The following is a 17,612-nucleotide window of genomic DNA, read 5'->3' as shown; positions in this document are numbered from 1 at the left end:
TATATATAGTATATATATATATACTCGACTGGGAGTGCACGATCAAATTGTAGACATATGCTCAACGTGCAGCCACAGAGCTTCGGCTATTTTCCCTTTCTATATGTACTTGCTGGCTTTCACTGCGGCCCCCACAGGTGGCGCCGTCACCGTGGAACATTGACGTCTCCCGAGACGCACAGTTAGCGCCGACCCAAGATCGTGTCGGAGATGGGCTAACTTCGCCAATAATCCTGGCGGTTACCGTGGTCCGCTTGTTTCATCCTACAGTTGGCAATACGACCGTGGTACAGGGAGCATCCCAATGAAGACTACAGTTGGCAATACGACGAATGAAGTCTGATGAAGGATGCTCGCAAGTTTTCTGGGGTGGGTAGTCCTCTTGGACTACCCAAATCCCAGAGCAAGAAGGTTAGCACGCCCCTCCCTCTCCTGTGCCACCATCATCTCTCCCCTCCCTCTTTGAGTTGAAGGCAAGTCACGGCATGTTTGTTGGCTCCTTTAACTATGCGGTGGTAACGTAAAAGTATCTCGTTACCTGTGAGTAACGAGAACTCGTTACTTTTGTATGTTGGTAACGAGTAACGTATTTAGTTGCTTTTTTCTGAAGTAACGGATAATGGTATTTAGTTCCTATTTTTTGGTAACGGGCACAAGTCTGATACATGCAAATGATATTCGCCCAGCGAATGAGTTCGGGGAACTCATTCGCTTTTCCCGCTCGCGTACTGCGAGAGTACTCGTTTTTCCCTCTCGCGTACCCCACAGACTGCGTACCCTCGCAGTAGAGAGGTATCAAAAACAACAACGATAAACCGTGTGAAGAAATGAAAGACGAATGAAGAGTTGCACTCCAAGATTTTATCGCGAATTTGATAACTTTTAAAACGAAGGAAGGAAGGCTAAACACAATTTTTCGGAGAACTATCCTCGTTCCCAGTCGCCATGTTGCCAAGTGCGCTGCAAAACTGCAGGTAGGCTTCTTACTTGTCGTTGCTTGTGGTACTTAGCCAATAAAGTGTCTCTGAAAAAGCAACGATTTTGTGAAATAATCTAATGTTTCGCTAGTTTCGAGAAGAAGAAATAAAAATATAACTGCCTGATATGTTCGGCTCTGGTGTCCTAATTATCGACAGTGACATCATTTGCGAATGGCATTCGGTGCGACTGTCATTCGCTGTGAATGCCATTCGGTTTTCCATGTGACCGGGGTATAACTCTGAAAGGCGTTTTTGTCTAGCCCACATACAGTGAACCCTCGTTAATATGACCCCCGATTATCTGACATACTCGCTTTACGAACCATACTCCTGGGGAACAATGCAGTGAAACCTCTGCAAATACCCCCCGTTAATATGACAATTCCGCATTATGACCAAAATTTTCGGGAACGACCATGGTCATAATAACGAGGGTTCACTGTATTGTGCTTGACATGCGTTACACTGGATTGCATAGATAACAATAGAGGAATTGCAGTCTAGGTCTGCAATGATCTTTGCGGTACAATTAGAGTTTATACTTTTGACTTCCTGCGTGGTTTGCATTAGTTTGCGAATCTGACAACGTCGGCTATTACATGGGTGACAACCAGTCGAAGGCTTTATCGTACTGTTTACTTTGGAGCGGACTAAGTTATCCTGCAGATTACGTGTACGCTGTAAGCGACACGTGGTGGTTCGGGAAAAATTTCCTTAGCGCGTTTGGACTGCAGGAGGATACTATGGTGACGACTAAGTAATCTGCTGTTAATGTTTGGGATATTTCCGGTGAAGGTTACAGTTAAGTTTACCGAATTGGTTTTTGAGCTGTTTGGTATACCCTATTATGTATTCTTACAAATTTGTCTAATACGAGGCTGGAAGGAATCGCGAGTGAGGATCTAAAATGGCCTCAAGAAATTTCACTTCGAGGGAGAATTTTAACTGAGCGCCAAGCAAGAATATTGATGAAAACCACATGCTGAGGAGAGTGGAAAATCATGGCGACTGTTTTGTTAGCATTTAAATTGAGCCTGTTAAAACACCACTTTGTTGATTTTGAAATGTCGGCTTGCAACCGCACAGCTAGTTCTGTTAAATTCTGACCAGTCACGAGTAAAGTTATGTCGTCTGAGCGTACAAGAAGATCTCATACAATCTAATATACACAGTTAGGAAGGTCATTTATATATAAATCAAAAAGAAAAGAGGTCGTAAAATGGGACCTTGAGGTACGCCAACGCTTGAATAAGCGGGCAATGGAAAAGCCTCCTTAAATTTAACGACTTGAGCTCGGTCAGCAAGATAACTCCTAATTAGTCCACATGGAGGGCATGAGACACAAGGCTTGCTAACTTACTTAAAAGAATCTCATGAACAACACAATCGAAATCTTGCTGCCAATGCTTGAATAATCGGGTAATGAAAAAAAAAAGCCTCGTTAAATTTAACAACATGAGCTCAGTCAGTAAAGTAACTCTTAATTAGTTCAAATGGAGGACCTGTGACTCCAAGGCTTGCAAACTTACTTAAAAGAATCTCATGAACAACACAATGGAAATCATTAGTAAAATCAACAAAAACAGAGAGAGCTAAACCGCCATTATCAATTGTTTGTTTTACGCGCTCCGTGAAGGTCAGTAGAGCTGCTTCTGTTGAGGCTCCAGCTCGAAAGCCAAATTGGTTTCTGTATATTAAGGCTGTTCAGGCAGGTATGAAACAAATCTTTGAGAAATTTTGCTTCTAGCTGGCAAGATAGAAATTGGTCTATAGTTACTAATGATTGTAGGATTGCCTTTTTTTAGTACTGGAACAATAAATGCCCCTTTAAGAGCTTTTGGGAATTTACCTTGCCTAAATGAAAGATTTATGACGTGTGCGCGCACAGGGGAGATTATTTCTTTCACCAGCTTGATTTTTGAGGCACTACCTTATGGTGGTAGATATCTCAGGTGGTAGACGATAAGCGGAAGAGGTGCCTTGTATCCACCCGGTGCAAGAAATCCATACGTGGACGTCAATGTCCAGGCTGTCAGAAAGTATCGCCTGTCTTTTGGCCTATGCCAAAGACAGTTGCGAGAAGACCAAAACAATGTGCGTGGGACTAGCTTTCTTTCACCCTTCTTTGAACAGCTGGATGATGCGGCGGGTATACCGTATAGCATTGACCGAAATTCTGCCACACATGTGCCTACTAATTTCAAGCAGCTCACTTCGCATGAATTTTGAAAGTAACGATCTTTCCCTTGTTTCGTTTTCTGGTGCTATAGACCTGTTGCTCAAGGCCAGGTGGCGCAAGTGAGCAACAACATCAGCGCCCCAAATTATGCAACACCCCTAGTTTAGCAGACGACGCGGCACTTTCAAATACAGGATCCCGAGTTGCTCGCAGTTTTCAAGAAGCACCGCTTTTTCTGTGGATTTCCTACAGGTTTTGTAGCTTTCCTTGGCACCATACCGTTTGAAACACCATGCAAAACCCGCTGATGAAACTCCTTACTGTTTGGATCCGTGGCCGCTTAGGCCAGAAATGGCGCTGTGCTAACTTCAGTGCAACAGCCCCATAAAGAGGACTCCCAAATTTTTCGAGTTTTCCCGGAAGTTTGCTTGGGTCGGTTATCCGGAAATTTGTTATCCGGACGAGAAGGAACGACTCCAGAGGTGTCCGGATAATCGGATAATCGGAATCCGGATAATCGAGACATGACTGTGCCACCTCACTTTTTGCCATATCTTAAATAGTATGGAAATTATGAGCGTTTTAAATTTATTCAAACTTCGTGACCGCGGACATGACATACCATGTATACCAGAAAGAAAGATGTAGAAAAAGAAAAAGGAAAAGAAAAGAAAAAGAGTTGTCCTTTGCTGTTCTCTGACGCACATTCGAGCAAATAAGCAGGTATAACTTTTATTCAGCATATGATACAAAAATGTACAACTAAATAACATCACCTGTGATTTAAGGACGTAATTGCAAATTGCCACTTGAAATCTCGTACAAACCCGTACAAACATGAATTCCTCGTCGTCATCGTGCTTTGTGCTCGATGGATCAATGATGATGCAGGCTGAATAATGGTGAGGAGTTAATGCTAGGGACGGATGAAACTTCGCAGGTAATCAGGAAACAAGTTATGAAAGTTCTGAACATCTTGCGACGGTCAACGACGAGGAGATGCTTAGAGGACATTATTATGTGGGGCATTGCACGGCAAATAACTCGATCCGGCCACTTGACTACCCTCCGCAAGTATTTTTCGAATAATTTATACGTGTCGAGGACTTGTGCAGATAAGTAGCCACGAATGGTTTTGGCTCGGAATATACTTTAACCAAACTTTTAGGAGGACCCGACAGGTGGCGTGAAGTGAGAAAATTTTACTTCATCCTCCCGGTGTTTATTTAAATGTGCTTTGTACCAAAAAGGACCTAATACGTGTGATTCTTAACATGGACATAGAATATTCTAATGGATTCATACGGTTCCGGAATATTGGGAGTGAAGTACTGCGTACGTAGCAGACGACACCGTCTGCGTCTTTTCCTGTCGTCTGCTTCGGAATACCTTCTGGGTGCGCTACCCCACGGCTACCGGTGCACGAAAATTCAAAACGGTGGGCGCTTGCGCTTGGCATCAGAAAGCTACTTTTTTTCGCATCTTCTGGTGGAGTATTCCGGGGAATGTCGCTTGTGTGAATACACGGTTATTTTATCAAAACGGCGCACTGCCTCTTACATTTTTCTAACATCACGAGGCACTTGTTGGGTCCTGCGGAACATTGGGTATGCTTTGGGGAAGGGTTTCTGCCAAGGATTGCCAGACTTGATGATTGATATGTGCCAGGCAGATGCGTCTTTGGACATGGCGGTACTTGGTCTTTGCATCAGTTTTAACGTAACATTTGGTTAAGAGACCAACTGCGTGCGCAGGTTAGGTTTTTGGTGGGCAGTTATGAGACTTGTTGATTTTCGTAATGTCTATCTCTGTCAGATAATCTTCTAGATAACCCTTTCCTAATTTGTCCGTGCCGATCGTGGGATCTTTTGCTACTATTGTTGGTAAGCTCTTGTCACAACCTATTACTACTGTAACGTTGGATCGCAACCAGTAGCGTTACCCAGGGGACATTTTTTTAAAAATCCCACGTCTACTTAGTGCTTGCGTTTTGGGTCCCCTATTTCCACGCACCTTATTTTGAAAACCTATAACACCGTGTGGAAAATAGACAAAAAACACACACAGGCTAACATCTCCATATTTCTTTTGTCAATCAATGAATCAATCAATCACAGATGGGCAAACGAGCTCAGGCGGGCGTGAAGTACTTGTTAAAAAAAAAAAACAGTTGTTTCAGTGCTTCCTGTAATCTGAAACCACTACTGTAATCCTTGTCCACGTTACCATCGTAAGTCACGTCATATGAAGCCGCTAAGACCAGCCTGATTTGCGGCCTACAAGCATATCAGTGGGGAATACTGATAGAAAATCTTCAGACAAGACATAATATCAACTATACATCCCTCGAGGTTCGGCTGTATCGGTTATCAAGTTCCCGTTATCTTTGATCTCGCTGGGGTTCGCAGAATGTAGTTCTAGTAGGTCAAGGTGTTCAGCGAATACTCGTTTGGAAAATAGTAAACATAAAAGGCCAATCGCCATACTCCTTCGAAGTGACTGTCGTCGCGTTGTCCAGATTTGACAGCTTCCTTCGTAGCATCATTCTCGTGAAGTGCTTCCAGTCTACGAAAACTCGTGAAAAATCGGCCACACCTTCGGTAGGGGCTCGCGAAAATGTACGTCCTGATCGGTGTTTTTCGAATAGCATCGCCCACCGAAATACGTGCAGCTCAAGAATTTGTGTGCTTGTTTAAGAAAAAAAAAAAAAAAAAAGCGAGAGCAGAAATTGAACACGTCTCCCGACTTGTTCTGCTACTCCTAACATAAATTCTCACCCCCCGCCCCATCCCGCAAAAATACTTCGTTTGTGCTCTACTCGCAAGAATTTATATTCATCCTCGTTTCTGTCGCACAAATTACAGTAGGAAGCGACATCTCATATCAAATTTGGCCGTCACGAAGTGCTGAAGCATTGAAGGTGGCGCGGAAACACTGTATAACAACCCTAATCCTACATTACAGGAAAGAGGAAAGGTGAGTAAGACTTTTTTTTTTCTTACTTACCGTCTTCTATGTTAACCTCCATGATATAAACGTAGTCGCTTCTGTCCGGTAGGCAGTGTTCGTGGAAGAATCCTAGGGCATGCAAGGGTTCGTGGTCGATTTGTTCCTTTACAGGGCCCCACGGGCCCGGGCCGGGCTTGTTATTGGCTGTGTGCTCCAAGCCGGGCCGGACCGGGCCGTGCCGGGCTCGAGCTGACAAACATGTTTCCGAGAGTCAGGCTCGACCGGGTCGCGCAGCTAATGCCATGCAATGGAGGACTCTTAGTTCATATCATCACGTGCTTGCGTCATTCCTGTGCATATATCTGCAAAAACAAGCAAGGGACACCGCATTATGCGTATGATTCGACCCTCTATAACATTCTCCAAGCCACTTTACATTGTTCCTGACTCCTCACATATTTCAAAAACGCGTTCGCAAAGCTTGGTGAAAGGGGTAAAGATTGAAAGGAGTTTGTCGACAGCATCCTCTACCTCCACAAAAACTTGGTAGTGTAACGATAACGCGCTTGCCCGCGTGCGTTCTGGATTTAATTTGGTCTCGTGCTGTTGTGATGTTAAACCGAGAGTTCTTGTATGTTTGTGGCCGTGTCTTCTCTTCTTATAAATTTACTAATAAATTTGTTTGATAAGCGCTAGAAATGCGTACGTCACGGCTGGAAATACTAGGCCGAGCTCTATTCGCTGAGTCACCGGGCCGGGCTGCATAAAAACGTGAAAGTCCGGGCCCGGGCAGGCCGGGCCAGTTTTCGATGCGCCCGGGCCGGGTCGGACCCGGACAAGTCGGCCCGTGCAGGGCTCTGGTCCATCCTTCGTGGGTTCTAAAGATTTTGTCTTATTGCAGATCATAGACCGGTACGGAACCCTTTTGCGGAAGTCCATGGGAATTCATAGACATTTCAGTAAGTGAGACAATTTTTCTGGTAAAATACTTTTTAAATTACCTACACCCGGTTATTTGTAGACTACGCTGCGCGCACAAAACCATAAAGTAAGGACATTGCCTGTTGTCAAAGTGCGTGTTCACATTTCGTATTTACCGCACAGAGGAAGTTTACGTTCTGCATGTTACTTCCTGAGTGATGGGACACATTGTGCCGTCACGATAAAAGAGTAAAGGAAGAAAAAGAAATGCGAGTGATGCATAGTTGAAAAATGCTCGAGAAGAACGTGCATCCTCTGTCCCTGAGACTCTGCACCTGACACCCGACGTCTCCACTGTGTCTTTCGTGCAAGAAAAGTAAACGAGCACAGAAAAAGGAAAGGACGACAGTTGGACGCCGAAGTTGCGAGTACCACCGGCCAGGACCCACTAGAATGATTATCCGGACAACTGTAGCGTAACAGCAACCATTATTGTGGACAACTTCGAGTATGCTTAGTGATTGAATATGTCGAGAACAACAGTTCACGACATGTTCCATCACCAGCTGTCGCCCGAAGAGAACAGCGGGCAAAGAAAGAGACAGCACACAGCGCTGTGTGGCGTCTGCTTCCTTCCGTGTATTCAGAAGGGCGATATCTCCACGGAATATTCTAGGGAAAAAAGAAAAAGAGAGAGCCGAAGTTCCTCCTGTGTTATGTTGAGCATTCACACGGTGCGAAATATCGGGAGTCGCATGTGCACACTTAGCAGACGACACCGTCAGCGTCTCTGCACTGTCGTCTGCACGGACTAATCGTGGCTGTGTCGGAGGGGGGGGGGGCAGGATCTTCCCCACGGTTAGCAGTGTGTAGGTGAAGACACGACGTTGAGCACTCGCGCTCACGTCGCAGCAGATATCTATGACGTTTTTCGCATCTTTCCGCTGCAATATTGTGGGGAATGTCGCTCGTGTGGATACACGGTTCTCGTTGAGCATTCCTACAGTGCCGGAATATATGGAGCCGGAGTATATGACGACACCATCCTCGTGAGCCAGTAAGAAAGACCATTGTTGCGTCACAATTTACTCGAGTTTTAATCGAACGTAGTGCTTTACCTAAACGGGTGATCAGTGTGTTCAAGTTTTGTGTACTGTGAAAGCGATCGTCAGGATACATATGTGTTTCGGAAGTATAATACTTATGGATTAGGGCAATGCCACCTACAGTGAACCCTCGTTAATATGACCCCGATAATCTGACATACGCGCTTTACGACCATACTTCTGGGGAACAATGCAGTGAAACCTGTACAAACTCCCCCCGTTAATATGACAATTCCGCGTTATGACCAAAATTTTCGGTAACGACCATGGTCATAATAACGAGGGTTCACTGTATACGCCAGACAATGCCTGATCGCTAGTCGACGTCCTGTTGCCATTTGTAACCGCCATGGAATCGAGCCACCGTTAGCCGCATGGGGACCCAATCCTAGCCACAAGCCTTCTGCGTTTGAAATCGTCTGCGGCGTTTGACTGAAACAGACGACATCGTTGCTCAAAATGTCCGCATGACGAATAAAGGAGAGGACGCGTCGGCCAGGCTTATAGGTAAGTCTAAAACGTCGATTCAGGACCTAAGGACGAGGGAGAAGGCAAAAGTGACGCAATATGGTAGCAGGAATAATAATTTGGAGTAGGTTTATATGTAACACGAATCAGAGTGTATTTGAGTGGCGATGCTCCGTACGTGCCGCAGGGAGAAGACTGCGGATAATAAACCTCTCCCTGTGTGTAAACAAATGACGTAGCAGTGTTCGACAGCGCCACCGATTTGGTAGAGTTGAACTACGCTCGAAGCCACGGGGACAAGGTCGCGCCCGAAAGCCACGGTCTTGAGGGGATTACGATGCTCCCTGAAAGTGACGCGACCTTCGGTCCTACTTTTCTTTCAATAGGACGCAGCGAACAAGTGCCCATTCGTGGAACCCAGCCCTCCCCTTCCGATTTGTTTCGGTTTCAGTCTGTCTACCAACGTCATGATGACGTTTCTCGGGTAGAGGTCTATTTCGACCATCTGAGGTTCTTGAACGTGCGCCGGAATCATCGGCACACGGCGCTGGGATGGACGTTTGCCTTCCCCACATTATGGTTCACCATACGCACATTGCTTTTCCCAGCCTCGGCCGGGATCGAACCCGCGATCTTGAGCTCAGTAAGCAAGCACGCTACTGGCGAACGGCCCGCGTCCTTTCCAGCACATTCCAAAAACGGTTTCTGTGTTCATGGGGCCCTTACACGTGACTCCCCCTTATGCACTCGCTGTAGACTCTCCTTACGGAGCTATTGGAATTTGATGACGTGCATAAAACCGCCGTGTGGATCGTATCTCTTTTGGTAAAAAAGAAAAAAAAGAATGAATTGGAAAGAAAGGGAGAAATGTGGGTCAGATAACCTTTAATAAGAAAAGCACCGCATTTAATTGGAGGTGAAGACTAGGGGAAAAATTATGTCACGCATTGCTTGTCATTGACCAGTTCCCTCGTAACGGTGGCTCCAAGGGCTTCCACGCGATCCCATGCTATTTATTGTGACACAGTTTAGAAAGCAAACGAGAAGTTGCCGTGCGCTCGTGCTTGGCGTAGTCGGTTATCTGCGGCTATCGTAAAATTGACCCTGCGGCGATGGTGCTCGGAGATAGCGGTGCAGAAACAATGACAACGTATCGGCATGGCTTGTTGCGCACGTGCGTGTGAACCCTGTGAGGGCATTAAAGACACGGCATTGAAGTGCGTAAACGGTGGGAGTGCTGATGGGTAAATTCCGTGACGAAGAAGGGCAAGGTCTTTTCTTCCTGCCTGCTGGGTTTCTCACGATAAAAATATTTATATATCGTACTTATAGGCTACTTGGCGTACCGCGCTTTTCGATTTTTTCCGAAAAACACCAAAAAGGATTCGCCGGTTAATTTTTTCAACGTTCGGTTTTAACCGAAAAACAGCGAATACAAACGAACGTCCGAGGAAAGATTCGGGGGATTAAACGCTGCCTGTAGTGCAAGCATCCATCACAATAAGCTCAAATGAGCTCTGCTTGCACGATTCAGGTACCACTACTTCGCTGTGGAGCAATAAAGTGTTCCTTTTGTGATGTCTCCTCACAGGGGCTAATTTCGTATAGGTTTTTGGTGTTAAAGCTGCGTTGAGACCATCTCCGTGCTCGTGGTGCTTTCAATTCCTGATTTCAAAAACAAAGACGCCAATTCTCCAAGCGTAACTTCCCTTTCATTTTAAGTAAAGTTTAACGATTCATTCAACAAAACTAGGCACATATAAAACATTTAACAACCAGCTTTCGTGCAGAGTCTACACTTTATCGAACTCTGCACGAAAGCTCACTGCTCAATATTTTATTGGTGCTTCGCTCTTCTCTACTTATTTCGAGGTTCAACGTTTCTGTTTTGAGTGATCTTTAGGCTTATACCTTCCTTACTACAGTAATCAATAAAATAGACAGAAAATGGTGGCTCTCATGGCACCCACGAAGTGAACGTCGAGGGAATGGTGGTATAGATACTTTGTTTGTACCTTTTTTACTAGCACCTGTTTTTACTAGTAGTTGATTGATTGATTTGTAAAAGAAAAAAAATGGAGATGTTAGACTCGAGCCACTCGGGACTGGCTACCTACTCCAGGACGCGTTATTCAGAAAAGAAAGGGAAACTACACAAATCTATACACTTTGAAGCGGAATAGAAACGGAATGGATGAAAACATCACCACAAAACTTGGCACAAAAAGCAACAGTGTAGGAGAGTCCACGTGTGAAATCTCAATGTAATCTCACTCAATGTAATGAAATCTCACTAGTAGTTCTTTTTACTCGTATAGTTCCTTTACTAGGTAGAACATGTCGTGTTGTCTTTTTCTTTTTTTTTGTTCCGTGTTTCAGGTATCGTCGTTTTACAGGAATTTTGCTGCCCATTCAAATTCCGTTTACATTACGCTGCTTGGGTGAAGTAGATTCAATCCTATAGTAGTCATCCTTTATTTCAGCATTTTCTCAATACAGCAAAAATGCGGGGATAAGAACATCCTCGATTCAGTTCAAGAAGTTTTACTTCGCATATACTGCCTTCCTAGATTCATTTACTATTCACAAGCTCTGAACCAGTACTCGGGTGGACTCGTAGGATAAATACTGGAACGCCCAATTTGCAAAAGTAAACTCGACTAATAATGGGGCAAGGATAAATGAACGCAAACGTCTTCCAGCGAGTCTGAGTTTATGGCACTATAAATACGCCATTAAAAGACAATACGCTAAACAGGGAAGTGGTGGAAAGGGAGTTGGAGAGAGAGGGAGAGAGAGAGATACACGATGACGATGATATGGGGATGAGGTGGAATGGGAAAGGCGAGAATACGTGCGAAATATACAGCCACGAAGCCTGGTGAAGAAGGAGGTATTCGGGGGTGCATGGCACGTTTGGAGGTTTTACGGTGTGCCGTCTTTATCTTTTCCCTAAACGTCCAGATTCACTAATTTCAATTCACTAATCCACGACATAATTTCGATTCCCCTATATCCAAACACTTTTGCTCCACTACAATGTCATTCATGCAACCAATGCACACAACAAACAAGTTCATGTTGATGGATGATGCTTGGCGTGTTACTCAAACCTATACTGCACCGCCTACGTCTCAACGTTGCCCGCACCCCATTGCTTCTTTACAAAATGGGCCAATCCAGCTCCCCCTTGTGTTCCAGCTGTGGCGAGGTGGCCGACATTCCTCACTATCTTCTGCACTGCCAGCAGAACATTCCCCAACGGCAAGCCCTCCGTCGCCGTCTAATAGAGCTTGGCTGCAACGCAATGTCCATGGCCACCCTCCTTGGTCCCGTCCCTCGGCCTACCCAGTGGGCCGTCACCACAGCCCTACTTCGCTTCCTGAAAGACTCGGGCCTTGCGTCTGCCGTCTGACTGGGCTTTCTTGTGCCATGTCGTGCCTGTGTTGCACTAACTGTTTTTCTTTCTTGTTCTTCCCTTACGTTTTCCTTTTCTTTCTTTTCTTTTCTTCGTTTATGTGGAGTTCCTTTTTTTTTTTTTTACAATAGCAAGCCGGCATTAGCCTGGCTGACATTTCCATTTTTTCTTTCCTTTCATTCTATTAAACATATCACCCACCCACATACACTCCACTCCACACTCTAATTCCATCGCTCGCAGTCATTTCGTGAATCTATAATGGTGCTCCACACAGCGCGGACCAAAGTACTATATATTGTCCAGAAAAGTTAGTGTAGTGCTTTCAATGCAGAGCGTTGGTGGAGACCAAGTAATGAGAGGGCGAGAATCTGGATGATTTGGAACCAAACAGAGACCAAAACAGATGACATACATGTTGAAGTGAACTTGTCTACAGACTACATATCACGAGACCCCACCAGCCTCCGTGCTCTGCAAAACAACCTTATCGAAATCGCGGAACCTAAACTGGAGTGACCACAAATTTATTTTCCAGATAAGGATCCGAAATATATTACTCACCGAAGCGCTCCTCCTAATAATAGAAAGTTTGAGTACATCGTACGCTACCGCCTTTGCGTACGTAAGGGATAGCGTTGACGGTTGTGCGCACGCCCATAACAGAAAGAGAGCTTCGCGCAGTGCGCAGAACAACCAACGCTATCCTTTACGTACGCAAAGGCGATACAGTACGATGTACCAAAACTCTCTGACATCACCTTGGAGCAGCGTAATTAATACCACTGTCCTCTTTTGGCGGTGCATTCTATTATGTTGGGCCTTTCCTTTAGCCGTGATTCAGCCCATACCTGTGTAGAGGACGTATCGGCTATCCCTTCAGCTGGACACTCATCTTGGGTTTCATGGATGCTGAGCACTACAGTGGGCCGTGATAGTAAACATACATTATCCCCGCGCGGTACTTTAGCTGCGAGATGTGATGTGATAGATGAAGAGAAAAATGAGATGGTTACTGAGAGGTTGGCCCTATTACTTGTCGTCGCGTCGATCTTGGTGTCATCTTGAGGTTGTTTTTTGTACTTTCTTTTTTATTCTCGAGTTCTGGAGTAGTTTGACTCGACCTTGTCGGGTCTCACATCTCCACATTTTCTATATCTCAATCAACCAATCAATCAATCTCATTTCACGTGATGTGTCCTGCTGTACGCGAAATGTTGCAACTTTTTCTTTTCTTTTTGCCAAGAAATATTCGCTGTTCTGTGTGGGATTAGTCGACTGATCTTCGTATTCTGAAAGACGGACAGCTCTGAACGGAGTGCTTGGGTGTACTTTAGAACGCTGCGATAATTAAAGTGAGATTTTACGGATATATTTGTTACTTTCGTCGAAATAGTCATGTCAAGTAACGTAAGGCAACAAAAAGAAAGTAGGCTTTGACATTTGAGTATTGTGCCAAACGCATTTCGTGCGGAAAACGTAATACACATACATAACTAAATGCGATAGTTTATTAGGAAAGTTTTTTTTTTTTTACGAAACCCCTCTTATCATGTAGCGTCTTATCTCGCTCTATAAAGCTGCGGACGGAAGTGCACGGCTATTGGTTTAAAATGTGTGAAAGTAAGTATGCGTGTTGGTATATGTGCGAGATAGGAGAGGAGGAAGGGATAGGCAGCAATGGAAGCAGCCAAACGATGTCCACGAGAAATTTCACCAGGGTCATCGTATGTGCTAGAAGGGCGTACGCTGTCTTCTCTGGGGCTTCAGGAATATCTACACTCTTAAAAAGAAACAAAACAAAAGAAGTTTGAAAAGGTGCTGCAGCGTCCCCTTGTAGACAGGTATAACGGGACCGTTTACTTCTTCGATTGCGGCGCCATCTTTCGGTCGACAACATACGCGTGCTGGTCACCCAGGTCGTTTACCACGCACACTCCTAATGAACTTCACAGCATAACACGCTCTTTCCCCACCACCACCACCACCGGTGCCAATTAACATAACTGCGTAAGTGTCACAAAAGGGTGTACGCCTCCGGTTTTCAACAAATCAGTGGAACGGCGTCGTTGTATATATGACTGTTGGCTTGGAGCGGAGTTATGGTGTGAAGTTCTGTTTTACAGTGCAGGGGTGTCTGCAAAAGAAAACTCACACTGTAACCTACATCTCAGCTGCCTCATTCGTTACACATATAGACACAAATAAGACACAAATAAGACACGAATGATGAATGAAGTGTCGTGTGATTGCTACACCTGATCTAAACGTTTAATCATAAAATCACGGATTTAGTGTCCATCTACGCTCTAAGGTAGGGAGTAATTATACAGCTGCTTCTCACCTATATTGCAATTACTCCCCAATTTATTTCCCTGACCTGAAATTTACGCCAGCACCGCAAATACATAGTTACAATCAATCCCCAGTGAGGTGAACTAGAGATTGAGAGAGAGAGAGAGAAGAAATGATAAAAAACATTTTTTAAGATATTCTTTCGTTGGGGCCATAGTGGAGAAAGAAAAAGAGAAACTACAAAGTTTCCGGATGGAATTTCTTTTAGCGTAATGATCTCGGCGACCTCTGTCGGTTTCGGTTTCGTTTTCGAATGCACTTGCTTCTTTGGTGTATTTTTACTGCTAGCACACCGAAGTTTTATGAAGGTGTTCATCTGCGGCCCAACGTTTCGAAATATTCTACCACGTGTCCAGGCAATCGAGTCCAGGAAAAAGGCGAGCCGTCTGAAAATCTTGTAAAACGTCGCACAGCATTGCCAACGTAAGAAGTTGCTGTCCTCCAAGGCTTCTGCGTCATGCGAAGAAACTGGTCTCAATTTGGAAATGTGCGTGCTGCGATACTCACCGAGTCTAAGCATTGAGAAAGCTCGGAGTGATGCACAAGTAAAAAAACTTTCCTGGTTCAGTGATACTCACCGTGTATTCACACGAGCGATATTCCCCGCAGAAGCGGAAGACGCGAAAAACGTCCTAGCTTTCTGAGCGCGAGCGCTCAACGTCTAGTGTTCACGTACACTGCTAACCGTGGGTAATACCCTGCGACACAGCCACAAGATATTCCATAGCAGATGACAGGAAATGTCGTCTGCTAAGCGTCGTCTGCTAAGTGCGCAGTATACGCCACTCCGATATTCCGCACTGTGTGAATGCTCAATATAACACGGGACGGAACTTCGTGTCTGTGAGCAGTGTTTTCTCTTTTTCTTCCACTAGAATCTTCCGTGAGGATGTCGCTCGTGTGAATACACAGTCAGACTCAGAGTGACCCGGTGCTTTGTGTCTGCGCTCCTGGATGCAAAATGTTACACACTCGTCCTTGAAAGTTCGGCAGGGACTTTCTCTTTTCTCGGAATAATTTGCGATGTTACTGAATAAAGCGGCGAGCATCTAGGAGAATTCATGCTGGCTACAATATTTGCTTGAGTTCGAGGAGACGCGGAAGGACAGAGACGAAACGATGCGGGCGCCGCACACGAAAAACCTGCAGCGAACACGTGCTTAACTTTATATTTATTTATTTGCGATACTGTTGATCCACATCGCGGTTCATTACGGGAGATGGTTGGTTAACATGCAGGTATTCCAGTGTTTGCAAAAATCTAGGCACATGCTCTTCAGTGACAACATCCTCCGGAAGGCTGTTCCAGTCATGTATGGTTCTATAGAACGGAAATTTTAGAATGTCAGGGCGACGAAACATATTCCTTCAACGCTACTTGCTGGTTTTGTGTCTGTGTTGTGCGCTTCGTTCCGCGGTTCCGCTTGGTTCCTACAGACTCTAAAAGATGGTGGTGGTGGTGGTGGTGGTGCTAATGAAAGAGCTCGCCTATCCACCTCACCCTGGCCACCTCACAGAGGTGGGCAACGTCATGACTAACGCGCTGGGGGAATGTGCGTCCTGGGTCGACTTCTAAGAGAACTGTGTCGACATTGTTTGGCAGCGTCAGAGGAAAACCTAGGAAAACCCCAGACAGAATAGCCGGCACCGGGATTCGAACACGGGTACCTCCCAGTCTCGACGTGACATGGCCAGCGCGTTAACCACTTAAAAATGAGGTGGTTGTGGTGGGTGGTGGTGACGAAAAACCGGCTTGCCGTTGTTGGCCTCACGTATGTGGGCTGCGTCATGACTGTAGCCAGTATGAGATGAGATGGTGTGATAACAGATGAAGGAATGATGACGGCCAAAAATGAAGATCTAGGGCAGTCACTGCAGAGTTGGCGAGAAGTCCGAGCAGTACTCGTAGCCTTTGAGCGAGGCCAGATTCCTGGAGAAAGCGAACGAGGCTGCGAATTTTGGAGTGTCTTTCCGTGCAAGAGCCTCTGGGATGTATAGGACATCATCCACCGTAGAATTCCTGCAATGGTCAAGGTATTTCTCCCGCACCGCAGCATATGCACAGCAATGCAGTAGGATGTGCTCGATAAGTTTCAATTTGCTGACAATGTATGCAGTTTGCGTCGTCTAGAGAGCCAATCTTGAATAATTGTGATTTAGTGAAAGCGCTTCTTGTTCGCAACCTGAAGAGCAGAGTTTGTCTACTGCGGGAAAGTCTTTTCAGCGGGAGATCAAGTCTATGATTTTCCGGGATGTCCCGGATCCCAGGGTGCTGCATAAGAACTATCTCATTGATGACCAATTTTCTGTCGCTGTCTCCCGGGGTTGGTAAACTAGGGCTAGTGCATGTGCAGCAGATGCTAGTTGGTCCGTTTTTGCGTTGCCACTAATGCCGACGTAGTCGGGGATCCATTGCAGGGAAGTGTCTCCACCGATTGTCTTGTGTTGGGCACATGACGTTCTCATACACCGGGCTAGAATGCTATTGCATGTGGGGTTCATCACCATTTGGAGAGTGGTACTCGAGTCCGTGAGGATGACATCCTTGGTGATTCTCTTGACCTGTACCGCAGCTGCTGCATGTAAGATTGCCAGAAGCTCAGCCATCGTAGAGCATATTGGGTATCGAACTGATTTTCCTTGCCATGCCACATTTAATGATGGGATATAAAAGGAGGAAGTAGCGCTCCTACACTCTGCACCAACGGAGCCGTCTGTGGACACCAGAGTGTGAGCGGGAAAAGTGTCACTAATTAGGACCTCAGCAGCTACCTTGGCTTCCAGTGAGCTGGATTCGCCCTTCTTTCTTAGCCCTGGAATGTGCAACGAGATATTGGGCATTACCTCACGCCATGGAGTAGCAGGTCGTGGGATACATTCGTCGTGCGGTAGGGGGCAATTGGCGTGCGACCTAGCCATAGGCGGCCTATAGGGACGTGGTGCGATTGCCTTGAAGACCGGTGAGGAGTTGTTTCTTGCCCAGAAGCGAACTTAAGAATGAGGGGGGGGGGGTGATGGCAGGATCAGCTCGCCGTTGTTGGCCACACAGAAGTGGGCGTCGTCACGACTATAGCCAAAAAAAGAAAAGGAAAACGCATAGCAAAACAAAACACAAAGGAAGGACGGACGGATGGAGGATAGAGGAGGTTGAAGGATGGGGATGCGGTGAGGTGCACGAGTTCATCGGGGAGAGTACAGTATTAGATGGGTCGATCAGCAAGGCCTGTCTTCAGCAG

The 17,612-nt window shown here is 45.7% G+C and overlaps 1 protein-coding gene across 5 annotated transcripts in view; it reads left to right on the top strand.

Moving 5' to 3' along the window:
* Positions 1 to 955: 955 nt before the first annotated feature.
* The window catches only part of LOC135367818 (nose resistant to fluoxetine protein 6-like), a 55,741-nt gene continuing 39,084 nt past the window's right edge, over positions 956 to 17,612 (top strand). The window contains exons 1-3 of one of the 5 annotated variants that reach the window (XM_064600938.1): positions 956 to 974; positions 6,024 to 6,135; positions 7,010 to 7,067. In XM_064600938.1, coding sequence (XP_064457008.1) covers positions 7,046 to 7,067 — 22 coding nt within the window. In that variant the 5' untranslated portion in view covers positions 956 to 974; positions 6,024 to 6,135; positions 7,010 to 7,045. Of the gene's footprint in view, positions 975 to 4,825; positions 4,852 to 5,650; positions 5,778 to 6,023; positions 6,136 to 7,009; positions 7,068 to 8,573; positions 8,643 to 17,612 lie in introns of those variants that run through there. The other 4 variants (XM_064600936.1, XM_064600934.1, XM_064600935.1 and 1 more) reach the window with 4 other exon arrangements.

Source organism: Ornithodoros turicata, chromosome 9 (genome assembly GCF_037126465.1).
Source record: "Ornithodoros turicata isolate Travis chromosome 9, ASM3712646v1, whole genome shotgun sequence".
Taxonomy (NCBI): Eukaryota; Metazoa; Arthropoda; class Arachnida; order Ixodida; family Argasidae; genus Ornithodoros; species Ornithodoros turicata.
This window is presented reverse-complemented; position numbering and strand designations above follow the sequence as displayed.